The sequence below is a fragment of the Euwallacea fornicatus genome, chromosome 4, assembly GCF_040115645.1.
Source record: "Euwallacea fornicatus isolate EFF26 chromosome 4, ASM4011564v1, whole genome shotgun sequence".
NCBI classification, from domain to species: Eukaryota; Metazoa; Arthropoda; class Insecta; order Coleoptera; family Curculionidae; genus Euwallacea; species Euwallacea fornicatus.
Genome location: NC_089544.1, coordinates 3,185,278 through 3,209,577, shown reverse-complemented (window position 1 = coordinate 3,209,577; position 24,300 = coordinate 3,185,278). Strand labels below are relative to the sequence as shown.

General features: G+C 36.9%; 3 protein-coding genes and 1 long non-coding RNA gene across 11 annotated transcripts in view; 1 reads left to right on the top strand and 3 right to left on the bottom strand.

Annotated features, from left to right (window-relative positions):
- The window catches only part of pyd (polychaetoid), a 55,554-nt gene extending 50,709 nt beyond the window's left edge, over positions 1–4,845 (bottom strand). For all 8 annotated transcript variants that reach the window (XR_010732009.1, XM_066281363.1, XM_066281365.1 and 5 more), the window contains exon 1: positions 4,280–4,845. Coding sequence is in view for 7 of the 8 variants with exons in the window: in XM_066281363.1 (XP_066137460.1) it covers positions 4,280–4,324 (45 nt within the window). In the remaining variant the exon portion in view is untranslated. The remainder of the gene's footprint in view (positions 1–4,279) is intronic.
- On the top strand, positions 1,047–9,486 carry LOC136338749 (uncharacterized). The gene is made up of 2 exons (XR_010732015.1): positions 1,047–2,022; positions 3,445–9,486. It is a non-coding gene; the product is annotated as an uncharacterized lncRNA (long non-coding RNA).
- On the bottom strand, positions 8,709–13,771 carry LOC136338725 (heat shock protein 68-like). The gene is made up of 9 exons (XM_066281382.1): positions 13,132–13,771; positions 12,930–13,052; positions 12,324–12,548; positions 12,095–12,265; positions 11,471–11,617; positions 11,248–11,413; positions 10,247–10,452; positions 10,040–10,194; positions 8,709–9,982 (listed from the first exon to the last, which is right to left on the bottom strand). The coding sequence occupies exons 2-9, from the start codon at positions 13,027–13,029 to the stop codon at positions 9,263–9,265; spliced, it is 1,890 nt and encodes a 629-aa protein (XP_066137479.1). The 5' UTR covers positions 13,030–13,052; positions 13,132–13,771; the 3' UTR covers positions 8,709–9,262.
- Positions 13,772–15,036: 1,265 nt separating this feature from the next.
- Positions 15,037–23,080, bottom strand: LOC136338736 (uncharacterized). The gene is made up of 8 exons (XM_066281408.1): positions 22,935–23,080; positions 19,872–20,292; positions 17,130–17,568; positions 16,826–16,987; positions 16,208–16,536; positions 15,949–16,153; positions 15,749–15,896; positions 15,037–15,688 (listed from the first exon to the last, which is right to left on the bottom strand). The coding sequence occupies exons 4-8, from the start codon at positions 16,939–16,941 to the stop codon at positions 15,515–15,517; spliced, it is 972 nt and encodes a 323-aa protein (XP_066137505.1). The 5' UTR covers positions 16,942–16,987; positions 17,130–17,568; positions 19,872–20,292; positions 22,935–23,080; the 3' UTR covers positions 15,037–15,514.
- Positions 23,081–24,300: the final 1,220 nt, after the last annotated feature.

Here is a 24,300-nt window from a genome sequence, read left to right as displayed (position 1 = left end):
ATTTGCCCGACTGTGCAATCGTGAGGGTGATTGATATCGTTTGATGAAAATCTCCCATTTAAATCGCTACAAATCATCGTACCTACGTATATTTTGTCAATAGCATTAGCTGGAATTAAGCAGCCAAATGAAAGTAAATCGGACCAGTCTTGGCAGCTCTTCAAAGAAAACATACCAAGATTTGACAGTGGAGAACGGCAGGGCTTGAATAGATCGATCCCGCTTTTAGATGGTCGTTATTTATTACGATAAGCTGACGGAAGAATACACTTTCTGGGTACCTGACTAAGACGAATTTGGGGAATAGTTTAAATTTCGGTCCGAACATTGAGGAAATCTGAAATTAATCACCTGCCGAATAGTCGGGTTTGCCAGTTTTTTAATTAGCAGACAGTGATTAATTTGGGGTTCACTGAAGGCTCAATCAAAGATAAGAAACCGTGGAGTTTTGCACTTTCAAATAAATCCAAAAGGTCCCTTTAACGTTAATAATAAATCAGTGACGATTTGCTAATAAAAAAAAAAAACCTGATAGAAATTGAGGTTCGGGACCCCTCGTGAGCGGCTCTCAGACGCTTAGCGCGCGATCGCAATTTTCTTTAAAAATCGCAAGCGTAAGTGCGCGTATACAGGGTGATTGAGCGACAATGGGACTACCGAAAGCTGGACACAGCACACGTCGAATGGTGAGTATTGGAGACAATATGCATCTTCCAAAAGTTGATAGTGTTGGATATACAGGTTGTTAATCAATAAGTGCCCGATATTTCACAGGGTGATTCTTCATGTAGTTTCAGGACGAAACAATTTTGCAAACGTGTGTTCTAGCTCGTTTAGTTGTGAATATCAGTTCAATGTTAGTTTTCAAGATTGGGGCTATCGAACTTGCAAAGATAAACCACATATTATGCGATATCTCTTGCTCTTTTCGAGGTAATTGTACGAAATTCCGTATCCGGGGTTTTTCTGAGATAATAAATTCAAGTTTATCAACGATTTAGTTGCATCTTCTAGGGTGCGCCACAAGCGACGATTAAGACTAGTTGTATTAGCACTTTTGGATGATTACCATGCGTGATCAACTTTAGAAGCGTTTTTCTCGGAAACCGTTCCTTCTAGCAACGGCAACGAGGTGCACTTTTTCTAAATACACAAGGTAGAGAAAAAGATCTTTGTACTCAAAAGTTACATACGCGTTGCACAAAAATTGGAACTATTTAAATGAATACCATCGTGTCACCAACGTAACCAGCTCAAGAAAATACAATTCTTTACAGTTTAAACTATGGTTCTATCTCCACTAATAACGAAGTTAACAATAGTGCGCACCTAATTTGATACGCCCGGTATATCCGAAACTATCAACTTTCGGATAATGCATATTTTCTCTAATCGTTGCCATTTCACGCGTGGTATAAGCAGCTTTCGGTTGTCGCGTTGTTAATTAATCACCCTGTGTATTTAAAAATGTGTTTCGTTTTGTGCGACTAAACAATCGCGTGATAGAAAATCGCAAGTACGCGTTATACTTAACTCAAAGCCCAAATTCAAACCTCGGTTAAAGCCCAATTTTGCCAATATAAGCTGTTCGACATCTGATACTTTCACTTTGATGTCGAGTATCTGGGAATTTCGCAATTTTCATCTAAATAAAAACTCGGACATCGATTAACGATCAAGCCGCAATACTCTCAGCTTGGAAAAACAAATTTTACAGGCTTAAGCAAATAAGCCTCGCTTCAAAAACACCTGTTTTAGATTACAAAATGTGGCGCAAAATATCGTGAAATTGAGGAGTACCATTATCTTATGATCAAACACTTACACAATCACTGAACCGAATAATTCCGCATTTTTGCACCCGATTCTCTACTTCGTTGTGTGCAAATTGAAAATGATCATAAATTTCCTCATTTGGCTTACTTGAGCATGGACCGCTTGAAGTTAAATCTCGTTGTTCCACGTATTGGGAAACACCAATATACAACAGCCAGAGCAAATTAGTAAAATGACTTATTGCAGGTAACAAACACATAATCATTAATAATTTTTCATTAGCAGTTGCAATGTTCGTTCAGTATCGGGGAAATTAGTAATCGAGGTTCTTTATACCGTTTTTCTTGGGAATTCGTTTTTTTAGTTCTTTGTACAGTTGCTTCATTTTTATTGCGTGGCCTTCCCAACATCTAAATAATATAGAGAAAGGGGAGGCTGCGCGGGGATGGTTAGAAAGGTACTATCTCCTCACCAAGCTTTTATTATCTTTAACTTTGAAGTCTCTTGCAGCTTCTCTTTTCCAGGCAGCTACCGCAAGCATAACATAACGCAAAATAAATAACGGTAAACTTTCAATCGGTAAACGAAAACTGAGTGAATATTTGAGTTTCTCACCAGTTTTACCGGGACGCAAATTTTCGTTAAAATGCCACATTTGTATCCAAAAATATAAACGAGAAATCAAGTAAAAATTTTAATTTGAATATTTGGTATGTCGAGAACTGAGCCGTTGGTTAATAAGAAAAATTTCTCCTATAATTCTTCGCTCACTCCACAACACCCTACATACAGGGTAGAACGTATTATCATGGAGATATTTTAGGGAGCGATAATACTCTGTAAAATAAAAAATGCTAAATGACTCATAACTAGAAACGCACGATTTTCGATACGCAGGGTGGCGAAATTTCACTTTTTTGTCATATTTTACGTTTTTATATATATGTCACGAGTTAAATCGTCGAAATTTCGTACATTTCTTTTCTTTGAGATTCTCAACAACAAAATATTAAAATCCTCCATACCCATATACAGGATGTTTATTTTTTTGGTCCATGTACTATTTTTTGCTCTATACCTTACTTTTGGAACACCCTGTAAAAATTATGATACAAAATTTAAATGCCTTATTCAATTGTTCAACTTTTTGGTCTCTTATGGTTATTTCGTATTTTTCATGATTTTGTTAGAATAAACGAAATTATTTTTGAGTGCGAATTAAGAAAGCGAGAAAAGTAAAATAATCTGACTCAGTTGTCCACTCTGTATGGTAACCTTTAATCAAATTCCTTAAAATGAAAATAAACAAGAACAAAATTAGAGAAACTGTAGCAAATATCCGTTAAAAAATGTAAAACTTTGTCAACCCGTATCGAAAATGGCGCGTTTTGACCATGAGTATTTTAGAATTTTTTGTCATTTTTCTAAGTACTATTGTCCCCCGAAGTATCTCCTTAATGATATGTTATATAATGGTATATACCGAGATAAGGACCGAAACATACACATTCTCGTTCGTGTTTTCGTATCTCCCCTAAATTTTATGAAATGGTTTTCTGACCCCGAATTTCACGACAGTATTTTTAATATTCAATAAGGTGTTCAATCAAAATAAGGTGTGTTGAGACGCTTGAGGGCCTCATGAGTTGGGCAAAACTCCTTTTCTAGGTTAATATACTATTAGCATTCCTTGGGGCGGAACCTAGGGTGGCTACCCTAACGGTGAATACCTTCTTAGCCTGACTGCGTGCGCATATGAGGCGAGGTAAGAACGCCGGCTTTTATCTTGAAAGCATTTGAACATGTTTTTCCAGAAAACAAAAACTGGAGAAAAACATGGTTATTTTGTTTTGTTAGTTTAATGGTAATGTTGTTGATCGATGGAAGTAGCCATTTATAGAGCGACATTCTCTCAGACATTCCCAAGCCAAAAAGGTCGAAAGGAAAAATTCCTTTTGTGAACAATCAATCAACATTCCATAATCAATGGGAATAATTTTTTATTAGAATTTGCTGCTGAGCTAATGAGCACTCATTTCCCGTGAATGTCGGGGAATAGGGACGCGGGTAAAGTTGCACTTAACAAGTTAGAACAGGATTTACGGTGAAATAATTTACATATATATGTCCCATGTCCCATATTCATGTTTATTTATAAACTCGTACGAAATTTTAAAATATAACACACCGACTTAAGGTTATTAGTATTAATGCGTTCGCAACGCTGAGCGTGATCCAAAAGCTGAAAACAAGAGCCATTAGGGGAAAATAGCATTACAATCATTAAAGCCACCCGAGAGGCGAAACTAAGAAAGATTCTCATCCATTCTGTATTTTTTCTGCATTTGCACACAGCAAAGCAAATTGCGGGATCGGCGAGTGAATACCTCGGACACCTTCCCATAAACCACCTTCCTTTATAGATCTGCGTCTTGATCTGCCTATACTTACCTGTTCGGTACCGTGGCGGAAATTTTACGTCTTTTCAACTTGTGAAACTCACCTCAGGTAGGTTAATGCTCAAATTATTTATCGCCAGATTATCCATTTTTAACAGCCAGCCCAAACAGGAATTTTAGCAAAAGTTCGCTCAACGCGCTTTCCTCTTCAGTTCTAAGCGACGAATCGTCAACGCGCCATTTCAAAAACCAAAAGAACTTAGCACAAACAACGCCATTTGTCGAGTTGAGCCGCACACACCACTGCTTAAAACTCAGCTTATCTTTGGTCACTGGTCATTGGATTTTTAAAACCCAGCACATTCTTAACGTGGTCGACGGTCGTCAATAAAAACGTGTTTTTTCCGGTTTTCAAGCACTTTCCAAGAGGCACGTTCGCGTTGCAACGCGAAACAAAGGGCGCGAAAACGCTTTTCAGTTAGAAAAAACTAGCGGAAAGTTCGAAAAACTCGGGAAAGCGTGGCAGTTTTTCTTGAGGTTCGCGTCGACATGCGTCACCCGTGTCGGTCGGCGTCATTCTATTTTCTCTTCTCGTTTCGTTTGCCCGCCTGCCTGCTTATGCCCGCACGATGCCCGATGCCTCATGCGGTCCTTCGACCGGGGACCGAATCGGGCCAACTCAAGAACTTGAGAGCGAACAACAACGAACTGCCCGAACTGGTGATCCCTTCTCTCGTTTTGCGCTTGAAGATGTTTACTCACGTTTCGGCTTTTGCACTGGTACTAACAACGTTTGTTATGGTACTACCGTGGTCAAAAAATAAGGAGAACTTTTCATTTAAACTTCACGGCCACGGTAAAATGATGAAATAATTTTTTTTTTCTGGATCTGAGGTACTCTCTGCGGCATGTATGCAAAGTTTCACGTCAATATGCAGTACATCAAACCGGAACGCGGACACCCAAAAATGTTCTAATATGCCCTTCTTTTTTGCTCATTGAATGGTTATTTAAAGTTTCCTTTGCATGTTCCAGGACGAAAGGCCAAGAAAGAAAAAAAGAGATGCGTGAGATGCATTTTATGAAAAAAACTTAAATATCTCTATTTTTGGCAGTCAAACTCGAACTCGTACACGAATATAAGATAAATAAAAAAATTACAACAAATGGAATTAGTACACTACGTAGCATAGAAAAGAGAACACCCCGTAAAAATGGCTTCATTTAAATCATTTTTCGCGTGCATGTTTCTTATGCTAAAACGAATACTTAATTAAAAAATTGATTAATTGTTAAAAACTAAAAAAAAAATCAATAATTTGTCGGTCCTCCGCGGTGTCTTATACATTCCTGTCCACGTCTAGGCATGGTTCTAATGAAGCGACTGATGTCCTCTTTAGTGGATCTCATTCCAAGCCAACTGGACAGCATAACATGGCGCCGCGAGGGTTTGTGGAGGAAGGTGTAAATTATACAACTTTCTACCTATAATATCTCATATACGTTCAATTGGTGATAGATCTGGAGATTGAGGTGGCCAAGGTAGCAAATTGATAGCGTTTTGCTCAAAGAACTCCCTATTCACTCTAGCCACATGTGGTATTGCATTGTCTTCCTGGAAAACTCGATTAACAAGAATTTCAACATAAGGCACGACACGGCTCTAGGATTTTTGGATGTATCGTTGTGCTGTCATATTGCCTCTAATGAAAAGTAAAAGTGACATACTATCAAATGCAATGCCACTCCATACCATTACCCCAACAGTCTGATGGACATATCTTTGTATTGTAAACTGAATATCGTCTTTCACCCCGTCTTCTTCTTACTCTTGCCCGAACATCATGCATACTCAAACAGAATCTGGATTCATCCCAAAATACGATATTATCCCATTCCAGATCCCATTGTATCCGTTCTCTGCACCACCGCAGTCGATTTTGACGATGATTTAAGGTGAGGGGTAACTCAAAATGGGAACGGTAGGAAATTGTCTTATCCGGCAATAAATCGTTCGAATCCCAATGGGGCTTTCATATTCAGCAAACCACTGATCCATTAACGTCCTCGACGAGGCGCACCTATTTCTTAAGGCCATAATTCGAAGGCGGCGATCTTGGCATTCTGTAGTTCTTCGGGATCGTCCAATACCTGTCCTTCTACCTGTTTGCTCTTATTGGAACCATGTCTGACAATAACTCACTATAATGTTTACCCTACAGTTGAATCTAGTGATGATTTCCCTAAATGACCAATCAGCCTCTCGTAGACTGACTATTCGATCTCTCTCAAACTTACTCATTTGATGAAAATTTCGCTGCATTCTGTGTCTAGGCATATTTAATTAATCTAAAAGCACTTTCTAAGTACACTGTACATCAATAAATGATATTTTGCAGTCGTACTGTTGATATTTCATTGCAATTTTTATAGTTAAAAAAAACTGAAATTCCTGATAATTCGTAAATATGTTCATAAATATGGTTAAAAATTTAATAGTTTTTTGTGTTCCCATATGCAAACATACACACCAAAAATTATTTAAATAAAACCATTTTTACACGGTGCGTTCTCTTTTCTATGTCACGCAGGATATTTGGTAAACAATCCATTACTACTAATTACATTATGTAAACGGCGGGGCATATATTTAACTAATTTTTGGTAATATCCAGGCACAATTTTTGTCTACTCTCCCCGAAGAGCTTATTTTAATTGGTCAATGTTAGAAATTTAATGATTCCTAATTGCAACCATAAATGTTTAATCACATTGAGGTCGGGACTTTGTGAAGGTATTTTCATAACTTTGGGGCAATTATACAACAACAACCAGGTTTTAATTTTAGTCGTCTTACGCTTAGGATCATTATCTCGGTGAGAAATAGAACTATCCTTTAGACCTAATTTCCCGGCACTTTGCTTAAGATTTTCTGTTCAGATGCCAAGATAAACATCTTAGTTCATAATATCATGAATGAAATACAAATTATCAGAAGCGTTGGCAAACATGCAACCCCACACCATCAAGGCGCCGCCATGTTTTGCAGTTACTCGCACATTCTTAAATTTTAATGCTTTGTTGAGTTTTCTCTACACTCTAGTTACTTCATCGGAACCAAAAATATTAAATTTTCTCGCTTTGGTAAATATGATCTTATTCCAAAATGAAAGATCTTTGTCTTTTTGGTCTCAAATTCAAAAACGTTTGATTTTGTTCCCCTTGTTTATGTATGGCTTCTTCAGTGCGACTCTGCCATGAAAACGCTTCTTACCCATGCAATAAATTTCTTACTGTTTGGGGACTAGCTTTCTTCTTTAATGAAATTTCTATCAATTTCGTTAATTCAAGAGCAGATAAGTTTGGATTTTCTGCCGCTTTACATAGAATCCAACGTTCATCATATGCATTCAATTTTTTTTGAGGATTTTTTCACCATATTTTTCATCCGATGAGTCTGAGCATAAAGTATTATAATGGTTTGCACTGTATTATAAGGTCTATTAATAATTTTTTCGATTTCTCGATAGGATTTTCCAAGTGTGTGATTGTGAATCGCCAACTCTCTCTCTCTCTCTCTCTCTCTTTCTGCTAAACTCGTTTGGTTCCTCTAACGTCCCATTGTTATAAATATGATAATTATTTCATTTGTAACTTCGTCAAAATTATTGGATAGTAACAAAGTAAATTTACCACTACACGATCGAACCAAGAAATATTTATCAGCTATTCAGAGAATTCTGAGTGTACGAGTTTCAGTTTGACTATCAAAATTTTATAGAAACTATTATTTTATAAACAAATATTTCATACCAAAAATATGTGACAAAAATTCTTCAATCTTGGCCATTCTTCCTGAAACATACAAAAGAAAGTTTTAATAAACATTCAATTAACAAAAAAGGACATATTAACAAATTTTAAGGTGTACGAATTTCAGTTTGATATAATTTACAAGGTGTCCACTTAACAGCCCCTAGAACTGGTATCAGTTTTCTAGTGATTTCATAAGAAATTGAATTATAGAAATGTATTTCTCAAACCACGTATCTTTTCATTCAAGTAGTTAGAAAACACCTTGTATAGTATTTGTTTTTTATGCCGGTTGTCGAGACGAATACCGGACATAGGAGATTAATATGGGAAATCATTTTAAATTATTTTTTGTACCTGCACAGATTATCCAAATTGAAAAACGTTAATTGAGAGTTATAGTACTCAATAGCGACCATCATTCAGTAAATTTTTGAATCTTCTAATTTGAGCCCTCTTGGCTCAAAACGCCTCCAAACTTAAAAAATGTGGTTGTCCCGCGTAACCGTTCGAGGCCACGATTGGTCAGGGTCAAGGCCAGAATTAAACAAACATAAAGTCGCCAACAAGATACGTGTAAAACCCCATGTCAAATAAATGTTCTCTTCTTTTTAGTTAACTTTTTATTTAAATGCAACAAAGGACGAGTGAAAACAATTAAATTAAACAAGTGCCAACATATCAATGTCCAACCAAAGAAGTAGGTTTACAAAAATAAAAAACTTTAACATAGTTTACAAAAACATTTACAACAATTGCTTGAAGTTATCATTGACCAATCTGATCCATCGTGACCTCAAGCGATTACGCGTGACCTTCAAATTTTTAAAATTTAGAGGACGTTTTGAGCCAGAACGGCTCTAATTAAAAGAGAGAAAAAAATGCGGAATAATGGCCGATATTGAGTACTATGACTTTCATGTAAAAGTTTTTTAATTGGATAATTTTATTCAACGTTGGGAATGGAACGACCCTTTACTAATTTTTAAATACATAATTCGTTTTTGTTGCGAAGATGTGATTTTGTGGTTTTTGGCTTCTTCGCTTTATGTAGAATTCTTTGGTTTTAAATTAACAAAATTTGGTGTTTAATGTACATTTTCAAATTAATCTAATAATCTATAAATTATGATATCATGAGTGTTGCTTTATAATATAACGAAGCAAAAGTAGTCGAAATCATTGAAATGACCCTTTAATTTTGTTTGGAGGGTGTACTTTCAGCAAGTTTGCTGCACCTTGACAAACACAGCTTCAAGCAAAACATTAGCAATTTAGTCAACTTCTTCAATAGTGGGCCCATCCTGATCGTTTCCAGCTCCTCTGCCTCCCTTATGTAATTCCGTCATAATGGGGCTACATATCTTTTGCAGCTCCTTCAGCCTATACTCGTATTCATCCCTTTCAGCCATTTGATTCGTGTCCAACCAATTGATACAACTTTCGCACTCTTTTTGGACTTTACGCTTGTCTGAGTCGCTTAATTTAGATCCTGTGTCCTCAACAGCTTGGCGAACGCCAAAGACATAACTCTCAAGCTTGTTCCTGCTGGCAACTTTATCGCGTTGCTTAATGTCCTCCTCTTTATATTTCTCAGCTTCGTCAAGCATTCTCTCAATCTCCCTTTGCGACAAGCGTCCCTTGTCGTTTTTAATGGTAATATGCCTGGACTGTCCAGTCCCGTGTTCCACGGCAGTTACGTTAAGAATGCCATTAGCGTCCAAGTCGAAAGTGACGTCAATTTGGGGCACCCCTCTCGGAGCTGGGGGAATTCCCGTAAGGTCGAAGTTACCCAAAAGGTTGTTATCCTTGGTCATCGCCCTCTCTCCCTCGAACACTTGGATCGAAACTGCGGGCTGCTGGTCTGAGTAAGTGGTAAAATTTTGAGTTTGTTTACAGGGAATTCTGGTATTTCGGTCGATGATTTTGGACATTACACCACCCGCAGTTTCAATACCTAAGGACAAAGGAGCCACGTCAACTAAGAGGACGTCCTGCAAAACCAACCTCGATTTTATGTGCCTCTAGGAACTTTGTGGGTCATGCTGTACCTGAATTTTCGAGCTTTGATCTCCACTTAAAATAGCCGCCTGAACCGCGGCTCCATAAGCCACCGCCTCATCAGGGTTGATGCTTAAATTCAATGATTTGCCATTGAAGTAGTTTTGAAGAAGTGACTGGATTTTTGGGATTCTCGTGGACCCTCCTGTGATGTCGATCATTTTATTTGACTTTTCAAACTAGTTTAAAACACCCACCTACTAAGACTATGTCATGTATACTGCTCTTCTGCATGCCAGCATCTTTCAGGGACTTTTCAACGGGAGCCAAAGTGCCTTTGAACAAATCCGAATTGAGTTCCTCAAATTTGGCCCTTGAGATTTTTGTATAGAAATTTATGCCCTCAAAAAGAGCGTCGATTTCCAGACTGGTTTCGGAGCTTGAGCTTAAAGTCCGTTTTGCCCTGAAACGTTCAAATAAGAAAAATCAGTATATAGAGTGTAACACATTAGTATGGAGATTTTCAGCAATAGTACTTTATAAAATAATGAAAATATATTAAAACAATGGTGAAAAACACACGTTTTTTGATACACGAAGTGGCAAAGTTTCACAATTTTCTCATGTTCTGCTTACGTAAGCTTTGAATTAAATTTTGGAAATTTCGTACACCTATTTTCTTTAATACTCTCTAGAACAAAAAATCTAAATCATCGGAGGCCATATACAAGATTTATGTTTTTTTTAGGTCATGTACTATTTTATGCTTTGCACATTTTTTGGACGATTTGTGATACCAAATTTAAATTGCTTCTTCACTTCTTTAACTTTTTAATTTCGTGCAGTGTATCCGTAGCTTTTACCATTTTCGTAGAATTTATAAAAACATCTATCGAAACAAATTTAGAAAATCCAGTCTACACATTCCGATCTGCAATATGGCATGCCATGACTCATTTTCAGCTATTTTTACAAAATTGCCTTAATTTTTCAAAATAAATTTCAAATACGCGAAATAGGAGAAAAATCTGAAACTTTTCCACCCTATAAATTGTAAATGGTGTGTTTTTCATCATTACTCATTAACATTTTATTATTATATTAACATTTTAAAATTATTTTTCAGGGTGCTATCGGCCCCTGAAATATCTCCATAATGATATGTGACACCCTGTATATTTAAGTGCCCAATGATAAGTATCTCCATAACCATTTAAGATCAAATCTAGCAATTTGCATGTGTTTTGGAAGTCTTTACCGTTCAGCTGCTGTCCGTAAGCGTCTCAAAGCTCGAGGGTTTTTTGTCAAATCTTTCTTGTATTTTTTCATAAATTCGTCAGCAAAGTAATTCACTAATCGATTGTCGAAATCTTCCCCGCCCAGATGAGTGTCCCCGGCGGTGGCTTTAACTTCGAAAAGTGAGCCTAATGGGAAAACAAATAGTAGAACCTCGGTGGTTCTTAACAAAGACAGATTGTTACCTTCATCTATGGTCAGGATTGATACATCGAAAGTTCCTCCTCCGAGGTCGAAAATGAGGACATTTTTCTCGCCCTTCAGGTTTTTGTCCAAGCCATAGGCCAGGGCTGCAGCTGTTGGTTCATTGATAATTCTTAGAACGTTGATTCCTAGAAACGAAACAGTCTTGTTTGATTAAAGTAAGAATAGAAGACATTTTTAATCTGGATCCGGAGTTAATTTGGGTTTTATGCAAACGAAAAACTGAACGCTGAGAATGATTAATTCACTTGTTCCCCTAATGATTTACGATATAAGAGTTACTTTAGCGAAGCATGAAATAGCCAACTGACCTGTTTTTAGTTTTTGAAATCTTATCATGGAAACTTCCCGTTCCTGTATTTAATATTGTGACCTTCCCGTCATGTTAATAAACGAAGGAAACATAAAATATTCAAATATTTCCATGTACCCGTTCTCTAAAAAGCCCATTCGAACCAACCTAATGTTCCAAGCGTGATTAATGGCTGCATGCAAACCAACCAACAAACTAATAATCGATACGTTTTATACCAAGGCCCATAAAATTTTCATGTTATAATAAGGTGCTTTGTGTTTCTTTAATTTTATTCCAGAGCCGTTCTCACCTGCAATGGCTCCGGCATCTTTCGTAGCCTGTCTCTGACTGTCATTAAAATACGCCGGAACTGTGATGACGGCATCGGTGACGTTTCCGCCCAAGTAGGCCTCAGCAGTGTCCTTCATCTTTGTCAATATCATGGAGCTTATTTCTTCTGGAGCGAAGATTTTCTTTTTACCTAGAAAAGGCAAAGATAGAACGAAATTGAGAGTACCCGAATGGTCTGGTAGCAGTACCTTTGTATTCTACCTGAACCTTGGGTTTGCCGCCTTCATTTACCAGTTTGAAGGGCCAATGTTTCATGTCTTGCTGTATCTTGGGATCGTTAAATTTTCTTCCGATGAGTCTCTTGGCATCGAAAATAGTGTTTTTGGGGTTCATTGCGATCTGGTTTTTGGCGGCGTCTCCTATTAGTCTTTCGGTGTCTGTGAAAGCCACACAACTAGGAGTTGTCCGATTGCCTGGAAATTTGACTTCTAATCAATCTAAAAAATTCCCCAACTCTGGAAAGGAAAATGTGGTTCGATGCCATGCTAAATGATCTTGCAGGCAATACCGGCCTGGGGGGGGGGGGGCAATGTTGAACGATGGCCCAGGGTGCCGCACTTGTTAAGGTTAACCCCCCTGACAAGCATGCAAGGTTTCCCATATTTTAACTTGTTAACCAAAGAAGTTTCACACAGAAACTCCTATTTCTATTGAAAGTAACGACAGCACTTGAAAAGAAAGCTTTAAGAATAAGCCACCCTAAGGTTTCTTTATGTTCAAAGAGTCTGTAGCGGATCGACCAACTTGTCGAGGATACCCTGTATATTGCCGGCGCACATAACAAGGACACTCACCTTGATCATTGGCGATAATCTCCACTTTTCCGTGCTGCCAAACCCCCACGCAGGAATATGTGGTACCCAAATCAATACCAATGGAAGGACCTCGTGACATCTTGATAGCTGCTAATAATTTAGCTAAAACATTAATTTTTGCAGAAAAAGGGATAGACAATCAAGCTTGTTAACACTATTTATATACTCAACAGCAACTTACCCTTTAAGGCACAAATTCACCCGTTTTTGAAGAAAACTAAGCACTGATCACTTAAATTTCCTTCACTTAGCTCTGACTGAAAATTGTTTGATGAATGGTGGCCAGTTTGAAAATGAGAATCGGTGTTTTCGCGACCCGCACCAGTGTTTCGATTGTTGCCGGAAGTTTAATCGATTATACAGGGCGTAACAAGTTCGAGTCTTTGTATGGGAATAGTGCAAACGGTATGAGATACAAAGTCGGTTAAATGGAAACAAAGTTGCGTACCTTGGCGTTCAATAAAAGTCATCTGTGATTTTTTTTAAGATTCGAATATGTACATCCGGAAATATACATCAAAACCGAAAATTTTGACTTTCTGAGCGTTCTCTTAATAACGGTTTTCGAATTTTTTGAGGAAAACGAACTTAAAAATTTTCGGCTTTTATCGAATATTTTCGACAGTATTCGGATTTTGTAAAATTTGCCTATGATTATCATTTAACGCCAAAATACCTAACTTGCCTAGATTTAGCTGACTTGGTATCTCACACCATTTTCGTCTCGAATTTGTTACACCCTGTATACCGAATGTGTCATTGAACAATTTACCGAAAATTCAGGGAACACCGCTGATATTACCGTTCAGAATTTATGGCAAAACTTATGGCAGCAAATAATGTCTGTTAAACCCGAGTAAATGAAGTTAATAATATTATTATTATGGGGAGTTTTTGGGCAGATTTAGTTTTGGAGCTTATCAGTTAAGTGCACTGTTTCTCTATCTAATGCGTAGAAACAAAATCATCGTAGTCTTCATTACAACTTGAGACGAGATTATTGCAAATCGAAAACGTATCTGCCTATTATGCATAAATGTCGCGATTTTGTATTTATAATTATTTATTTGTTTTTCTCATGTCGGTTTATTTCCTCTTTTTTGTTATTTTTCTTCTCTTTCACTTATTTCTTATTAGAATACAATGAATTATATAGTTGAGTAGTGACAAAAATAAAATTTTAATTAATTTATAAACAGTATTTTTATGGCCTATCTACTCACCCTTTTAATAACGAAGTTCACAGGATCAAACCGCTTCACTTTTCTTCGTCTGGGCTTCGATTTTGTATTTTCACGAGGCAACTGATGATTTTTCCTTTTCCGTATTTTTCCGGGATTTATTTTAGAACCGAACATAATAGTTAAATTAACGCTTAACACAACACCACAAATTTGCACAATACTAAACATTATTCAGCAGCGTTGGCTGCAAGGTATTCTCTCAGATTGTAATTCAATACATTTAATGGTTTACGCCTCCCGTTTTGACCCGCTTTGTGAATAAGTTTATTAACATAATTTTCGTTAATGCATATGATGGTGGAATTGTTTTACTAATCACAATATATAAATTTGTTCGTTATTGTCTTTTGCCACTGGGCAATTTTGGCTGTAAATATTGGTAAATATACAGAAAAATTGGGGATACTTGGTACTAATCCAGCATCTAATTTTGTGTACAAGTGGTACATGGCCCGAAAATAATTTCCATGGAAATGCATAACCAAGGAACAGTGATGATCAGTTTCCCAATTTCCATGGCAATTAACTTCCTGGCAAAGCTACCAGAAGATTGGAAAATCGAAAAAAAACCGGCCAAGTTATTAATCTATTCTTATCTTCGACGTCAAGGCAGTTTTCATAAAAATTAAGTATCTAATCATTTCACAGGTCCTATATCTATGGGAAATAGTTAAAGTTAACCGCCCTAGGGCCAACCATGAATTCCCAAGGCGCTTAGTCTGTATGCCGCGCCGTTTAAGCCGAATTCACTGGTTAAATTGAGTTTAACCGCTGCGATGTATTGTAGCTTTATTCAATCCTCATTTTATCCTTTGTCTTAATATAAATAAAACACTTTCAAATTCCGAATCAAAATTTATTTAAATCCCCAAGCAACAAATACTAACATAAGAGCCCTTACTAAGAATCTCTATTTTCCTTCTAGTCTACTAAACTGCTTTTAATTAACCCGATAACACATGACAAACTAGTTGATCATTCGGAAATTAATAACGATTTAATTAAGAATTAAAGGGTTACGTGAAATTTAATTGTGTAATTGTGACGAGCGTCTATATAAATAATTGCAGCTACTAATAGCACTAACGTGACAAAACTGACCGGTGGCCAAAGTAGATGAGAAACTAATGTGTATCTAAAAATTAAATTAATATTAATAATATCAGAATACTTACATAAATAATACATGCGCACAAGGAGAAAACATTGCACACTTCGCTAAGTGCCCTATAGGCAACCAACTATACTTAAATCTACTCTACATGGGTAGGTGCTTATTAATATATTTTAACCAGAAAAGGACAAACCGAATACAAAAACTTAATTATTTTCCGACATGACATTGATAAGATTTTCCACGGCCAATGTCTCTCGTAAATAATGATCGTCGCTAAGAATGATGGCGCAACGCTGTAAAATTCCTAAAAGTTTTCCTTTAGGCATTCGCAGTTGCTCATTTGCGATGTCAAGTTTCCTCATACTATCTTCGTCGATCTAGGAACGAAAAGATTTATTATTAGTTACAATGACCATTTGAAGCGTGTAAATACTGACCTCGGGCCGCAATAGCGCTGAAAAGTTCATTTTGACTCTCTGTTTGCCCATGTCTTGGTAGAACACCGTAAATTCATCATTTTTGGGTTTGATTTTGAAGTACACACCTGCTATTAGATGACCCTTTTGGTCTCTTGAAAGCAAGCTCCTGTAAAAATATTCACATTTACCACAAATAAATAATTTTCAGTGTTCAGTACCTGAAGGGATAGATTATGTTCCTGCGCTCAGTTACATCGACAGCAGTAAGATAGGGCCTTTCCACATACACGATCCCCGTAAATTCTTCTTTTGAACCATTTTTCGTGGTCTTCTCGTCCCACTGCACGAAGGCGCCTTTAGAGGAACACAGGGTGTAGTTGTACTCCTTACGAACGCCGCTTTCTTCGGATTGTACAAACCAGCCTAGACAAGAAAAGCTTATACAGACCGCTCTAACTACAAGAGCATTCGACCTACCTGTATGGGGATAAGCCCTATCGGACATCACAGTCACAACTCTGGCTACATGATAACCAGGGTCGCACAACAGCACTCCGCTTCTACCATTGATGTCGAATTTTAAACACATCAAGCAGTGCTCTTTTTCTAAGGTGGAAGGCATAGTGTCGAAAGTGTCTCTCAAAGCTGTGTACCCATCTACGGATTCGATGTTTTCTTCGCAGGAGACGATGCATAAATGATTTTTGATGTTGGAGTATGATTTTTCGAGCTTCATCAGGCGGTGGCGAAGCTCTAAGGCCAATCCCACGCAAGTGTAGTGGTCTGGTGTTAACTTCGGTGAGTACCTGTGGGTTAATAATCATTTTTAACCCATTCTATGGATAACAGAGGTCCCATGTGAAGTTGCCAAAGAATATAGGTACGTATAGTTTTATATACAAGGTGAACAAAATAGTGATATCTAACTTGGAGGTCTCATGAACCAAAAGAGGCGCGGGAATCAAGATCTTTGCTTCGCAGCGTACAGTCATGTCATATGGCTTTAACCAGACAAAATTTTAACATTTTAAACAACGTATATTCATCATACTTTTTCTGGACACCCTGTATATTATTGAGTATGAAATTACTTACGAATGGAAGAATTCAATTACACTCCTCATGTGGCTCTCCTTAAAGTTGTCATAGAAATCCAAGAAGTTGCCCACGGTATCGTAATTGTGCTCCTCCAACAGCTTTTGAAGTTCCATTTCGATCTTGCCGGCTAATATTTCATACTCCCTGATGGTCTTAAGCCTAAATTAGACCAAGTTTTATTTTAAAATATTGTTATCTCCGATACCGCGAGAGTTAGACGATTTGTCAAAACAGAAAAGAATGCCCATATCATTGGGACAGCCTGTTTTGCAGCGGACGTGAAGCATTTCACAATACTTACTTCAAAGGTTTAAGTGGCGCAGCCGCCCATTTGGGCAACGGCAATGGATGAGCCGGAGGCCAAAACCCATAAACTTGGTCGTACTCGATGAGATTGGAACGGTGTTCGAAACCGGCAGAGCCATTTCGAAAATCCGGAAGGCCTACCCCATCAGGGGCACCCCCGGTGAACCCTAGGAGGGTTCGACTGGAACCGCGACTGTCGACAGTTGCGAGTCAACTCGGCCATTCACAGCCCCAACGGCCCACCGTAGGGGTGGTCGTGGAGGCCTGCTCGACGGCCCCCTCGATGAGAGGACCATCAACAGAACGGCCCTGACTCGCCATGATGAGGCAACCGAGTGTTGCTGAGACGCTGAGGTCATGTTGCTCCAGGGAGGTTAATCCTGATCCGATACTGCAATTTGGTTGCAGTGGATTATGTAATGGTTTCTCACGCTCTGCAAATGGCACGGAAAAGTAGTATATTTTTAAGCGGCAATGAATATTTGGTAAATAAATTTTATCATTAAACAAGGTTTTTTGACAATTTTCAGTTTTATTTCCGCACTGGAGAACTTTCTAAATATATAGAGTGTAACATATCAACACGGAGATAATTGAGGAGGCAGCAGTACTCTGCCAAATAATAAAAATATGCTAATGGTCTTATGGTGCACGACGCAATTTTTTTCATTCACAGGGTGGCAAAGTTTCACATTCGTTTTCATATTTTACGTTTTTCTCATGTATGCCTAAAGTTAAATTTTCGAAATTTCGTACACCTGTTTCCTTTAAGACCCTCGATAACAAAATGTCAAAATACCTTAAAATAAAAATAATCTATGTGAAAACAAAATTATGAAAACTGTTACATATACGCCACCCTGTATATCGAAAATGGTGCGTTTTTCACCATGAATTTAGCAGCCTTTTGTAGTTTTCTAACACTACCGTTCTTTGAACTATCTGTATAATGATATGTTACACCCTGTAAAAATCTAATATTTGATCTCATTTTCTTTTTACAATTTTAAGTTCGAGCTAGGACGAGATTTTTTCGTCGCACATTATTTGTTTTTTTGCCAATAAGATTTTCCTAGTTCACATCAATCATGCATGTAGTTTGCGTAACAACCATTAGAAAGGTTCACCTGGTATTTAATTAAACACGTAGTTGCGACAGTTATCTATTGTGCAAATTGTGGGGGAATGTTGCAGGTAACTAGCAACAAAGGAAAAGGAAGTGCTTCTTTGTGTTCATTTTAGATAACAACGGAGAATGGAAAAATAAACGCAATTCAATAACGAGCGTTTACGTTATTAGGCACGTTTCTTAGGAACCGTGGTGCGTGATAGCGCACCAACCTTTCGACTTCTTTGAAACCAGATTAAGATCAAGAATACTGTAATTTAGACTAAATTAGATGACTAATTTATAGTTAAACGAATCTACCAGAAATAGATTAAATGAATCAGCGTTAACTGTTTTTGGCTAAACGACAACGTAAACAGAAGTGTTTTGTGTGACTAATGCCAACTGCAAATAAACGTATTTATTTATTAATGAAGAATAAAATAAATAGAACATAATTATAGCCATTGCCAATTTTTTTTGCTCTACTTCCCCATAATTTTGGCTTCGTTTTGTGTTTAATTAGTCCTCGCATAAGATTCTCATATACGCAATTAGATTTAATATCGCGCTGTTGCAACCTCGTTTACAGCTGAAAAAACATACTTATTTAACGATTTTTATCTAAAGCCGACATGCTGATTGTTTCATTATATTATGATGCTCTTCAACCCGACATACCAATAATACAGCAAAAATGAGATAACGATGAAGTGGGTGGATACTATTACTTGTTCCCCCTGTGGCTTAAGGGTTAAGATATGTCACACTAAGCATCCACCAAAATCGCAATTAAAGACTGATCTTGCAAGTGTTGCGTTTTAAAAGCCCTGTAATCAACTAAAGGAAAATCTCGTTTCTACACATAATACACCACTGTCTATTTATGATAGGGTTTTCAGTGTTCAAGACTCGGTAAAGCTTGTGAAGGACAGGTTTTTCCGAATCGTAAAGCTGCATGAACATTTCATCGAACAACGAACCGAACTCCAAATAAATCATTCATTTGGACTGAGCAACAAATTTGCAAGATATGAAAATGCGTTCACTCACGACCCTTTTGCTGGACCCAAATTAATGTTTGATTCGGAGTTCGGTTTCTTGTCATGTTCGTTGGGCGGTCAAACGGACGTTCACGTGAAAAATATTGATATCACACATGTGTGGTGCTTTAAGACTTGGTAGGGGTTTTATGGGGGCAAAAAGATATATAAATTCTAAGTGTGCACAATGCGTAATAATCATAAATAAATTTTAAACAGACAAATACGGAGAGAAAAGGTTATCAGATAATCTAGAAAACCGATGACCGAATTAACTGGAATTTAATCATGGCTTAGTAGCCCCCTTTTTAACGTCATCACGTCTCGCTTTGTTCTAACGATCACGTAAATGTCTTAACTAACCGCAACTAAGGCAATTTCTAGCAGTTGGGGTGTCCTATATACGCTCCATATTTAAGTTAAATTGCGCATTAAAATAATGAAACTTTGCACTAATAAATTTTAGAAGCAACATGCGCTCAACCTGATTTTTGCGAATTTGTCTCGTGGTTGATGCTTATATGCGAAACATGTCTTTTATGGTGTTCTTACTACTTAGACCTATATATCTTACATAAAAACTTACCCATACAACGAAGATCTCAGCTAAACAATGAAAACTAATCCGCTCTTTGCCACGTTTCCTCACTTCAAATGGATCGAATTCGTACTACACCGACTGTCTATAAATACCAGTTCACTTCTAGGAGGAGGTACGCTCGCCCCACTACCAGTACTATATTATAGTGACGTGACCGAAGATAATTTTGGGATAATACACTCCCTATTTCCCTAGCGAACAAAGCGCTACAGTACCTGCAGTATAATGCCAGGTGTCGAAGGAATGCAGACAAAGAGTCGAGGGTATTGTAGGCACTGAGTTAGGACAAACTAACGGCACTTTTGTAATTATTTTTATTACACTCAGTCTGATAATGGTAACTTGAGATTGATAAATGTTTATAAGAGCACCAGTTGATGGACAGGAGGCGCATGATGAACAGCATCTGGAAAAAGCGCAAAATGGAACTGTTTATGGAAATCTAAATGCATGTCACTAAGGGCCAAATTGTTAATATAATATCAACTTTATTAACTGCCGGCTAATTTTCATAAAAACATTGAATACATGTAGGGTCCGCCTTGGCAACACCAAAAATCGCTAAAATTTAAAGGAAATGTTTTTCATGGAAATGCTGCCTCAAATATTGTTTTTGGTTGTGCATTTTTTGACATAGCACACATGCGCACAGGCTTAGACATATAGTACATAAGTGTACTTTAAAATTTTTTTCCTATGGATCCCCATGTATACTATGGCGTGTTTGAGTTCTTTGAGAAATTTTGAACATATTTCATGTTCTATGCTCATTCAGTACTTATCGAAATACTTACACAATATGGCATTTAAAGTATCATACTAGATTGCCTGACCTCGTCCCTATAGATTTTTTTTTTTGGGGTTATATCAAACATAGAGCATATTTAAATAAGCTCAACAATACAGAAAAGTTAAGAACTAACATTATTCACGAAGCTCGATAATTACCTCCTCAAATGAAAAGAGAAATTTTTGAGAAATTTGAATTGCGGCTTGTCTACTGCCAGGAGGTCAAAGGGGCATTGTTCGGAGGTTTAATACAATAGATTATAGTACTTTAAATGATTTTTTAACTATTACTAGTTCTATCATTATTTCCATTTTTGCAATTTTTTTCTGTTTAATTTAGATATGGGTAATGTTACATGAAATGTGTTCAGAATATCTCAAAAACGTCATAAAATACATCGAGTTTCACAAGAAAAAATTCAAAAAGTAGACTTATCTACCATATGGGTAACCATGTATATATGTCTGTTACACTAAAAAATGAACTACTAAGATCTATATTTGAGGTATTCCAGCATTTACATGAAAAATGTTTCTTTCAGTTTTTAACAAATTTGTACGCGACTTTTAATCCTCTATGTATAAGAATTGGTCAGATCCTTGGTTTCTATAAAAATTAGCTTGACATTAAACTTAGCTACTGGTTAATAATTCAGTCTTAAGACCTTAAAATTATACAATTTATAGCTACATGTTTACCGTTTAAATCAATATTTTACGTATTATCAGGCATGACATCAAAAATTTTTGGTGACACTAGATACTTTAATTTTTACTGTTCTTTAAGATTAATTGTAAATGCGCAAATACGAACACGTTGCAACGGCTGATAAAGTTCACAATAAGCGTTAAGTAATAAAATCATTATCTTAGATAAAAAAATTACTTGTTTGCGGTGCGAAATAGCTGAGAATTACTACATAAGCTACGGAAAATTTTGCTAACGGTTTGAGTAATTATCATAGTTGCACATTTCTTTAAAAAAATATACTGTTTCTGTTTGTATCAAATATTTACATACAGTCACTCTTAATTTTAACTGCTTGAATCTACGTCGTTAGGTGTATCTATAGCAACAGCTTTAGTTTCGTTAAAAGAACATTGAAAGGATATGCAGGCATTTACATCTAAAAATAAGTTACAAAAATGTAAATATTAAAAAAAGGAAAAATCCACGAACAACACAATATATTTATCAAATTTAAATAAAACTCTTCATAGGTCAAATTAAATCTTCAAACAAATCAGGAGTAAGGAAATGCCTATACTAGAATAAAACTGTATCCCCCCCCCCTGCTTCCCCATTCAAATAGGGCTACTATTTTTATACTATCTTATTTTTTGATATTACATCAATGACTCCCGACTCCAGTTCAAATTTAGCAATCGGCTAAAACTTCGAACCCTCCTCAAAAACAACCCAATATTCAGATCAACACGGATTTTTTTTTTACTTCCTCTTATTGTTTGGACCCTACCGACAAGTTTCAGATGGGATCAGAACAAGAATGTCTGCCAATGTCGTAACAGTTGGGCTGCAGACTTCAGGAAAGGTCCTGACAACACCCGATCATCACTTCTCATCTGAACAATCAGAAGGATCAGTTTTTAGGTGTCTCTGGCAACCAATTCTATTCGCTACTGGTTCGTTCGTCGGTGTTACCTAACACGTGGCGTCATCTTATGTTCGAGGTTCGTGTTTCAGCTGTAGATCGGCAGTTTACAACTATATAAAAGCGTGAAATCTTGGATGCATATGTGAAAAGATGGTAGGCAGCCAGTAATGCATTCGAGATTGTGTATAGTTCGTGGGCAGATATTCTACATTTGTGTGTCTGGTGATTTATATACTAAGCACCCTAAGAGGTAGAGAATATAAATGGAGTTTATAAAGGATGACAATTAAAAAAACATTAATCAAAATTCATCTTGATCTCAGGCATGCAGCTTCATTTGCAAGACTTATAAATTGCACATAATTCCACATCTTATGTGCAATTATGTGCATGTTAGGTGCAATTTGCGGTGCTACTGGTTTTGAAATAATCATCCCTATCTCTGCAATTCAGACAGTTAATTTTACACTTATATTTTTCAAGCCTCAGGACTTGCATTAGGAATGGGCACCCCGAGGAAAGTACCTGCAGTTACACACTTAATTAAGACGTCAATCGTGCATGTTAATACTTGTTAATATATGGTGCAATATTACAATAATTTTTCGTAGTCACTATTGAAGATTTTCCATTAATTATTTACCTGCTCGAATTGAATCAAAGGGCGTAAGCAGCACAGAGCATTTTTTAACGATTCACTTTATAACAATTTCCTAGACTTTATCCCGTTTTTCCAGGCAGTTAATAAATATGCCAGAAAATTTTACTGATTTGGATATTCCAGATCGACTCTAACGTACTACGAGGCAGTATTCGTTACGAGACCTTTATAGAGACTTCCAGCTTGGATCGATAGCTATGGCAACGCTTCCACTGACCACACGTGTTTTGATCAGTGGTTGCGCGCCGGGGTAGGACTGGGGTGTGACAAAAAAGAATATGACCTTTTAATGACGTGAAATACGCTGAAGAATGTCATTCTTCTACATTTGTATGTCTAGTAAAATTTTCCTCCATGATAAATACTCTCCATGAATCCCCCCCATCTTCTTATGAAACATTTAATGGAAAAATTGTCTTCTTTTCATGGACTTTGAAAATTCCGTTTTCTTCCAGAATAGGTAATTTTACTGCTCTCTACTCTCTATGTAGTTTGGGTATTGTAAAAATGGCCCACAAACTGGCTAACAACCGCTGGTGCGCTTATGATCTCATCTTGATTGGTTTTATTTGTGCCAACTTTCAATAACGTCTAATATAACTTGAAGTTCTTATTGCTGTATTAGGGATCTAAACCCCAACGTCAACCGATGGAAAATAACAAGGACCCCGAGTAGGGCACGATGATAAGTTCCAGGAATAATCAATACATTCAAGGAGAATTGGACAAGTTAGGAAACCGCAATACATATTCGTTTTAAAACGAAACTGTTGTAAATGTACTATATGGTTCAAGTTGGATGGATTTTGAAGCTTTTTCAGAAATTGGTAGCAAAATGAACTACGCACTTTAACGGCAAAAATGTTTAGTGCAAACTGCTTCAATTTTTTTCAAATTTCGCATAAAAAGTGTGTCACTTTAACCCTGCAAATTTCTTTATGCCCGACCATTTTCCAATCCAAATTTCTCTAAATTGAAATTTATTTTTTTATTATCAAAGTTGTGCCCACATCCTTCATCAAATTACTAGCTGTTGAACAAAAAACTGTTCAAAAGCAAGGCAGGGCCGCACTTTAGGAAGACAAGATTTGGATATGCCACTGACCACTAAAATTATTAGCAATTTTTTAGGGTTTTTTCTAAAAACAATGTAATGAAGCTCTTTTTTGAATCAAAGAAATAGTGATTATTGAGAGAACTATATCTATGCTTGTGGGCATAAACTAGAACCGAGAACAAGATTCAACTCCGCCACTGGAAGACACTGGGAATGTCGAGTAGTTCATTTATTACAACCCATTTTGTTTTGAATTGAAAAAATACTAATTCATACAGAAGTAATTCTGTG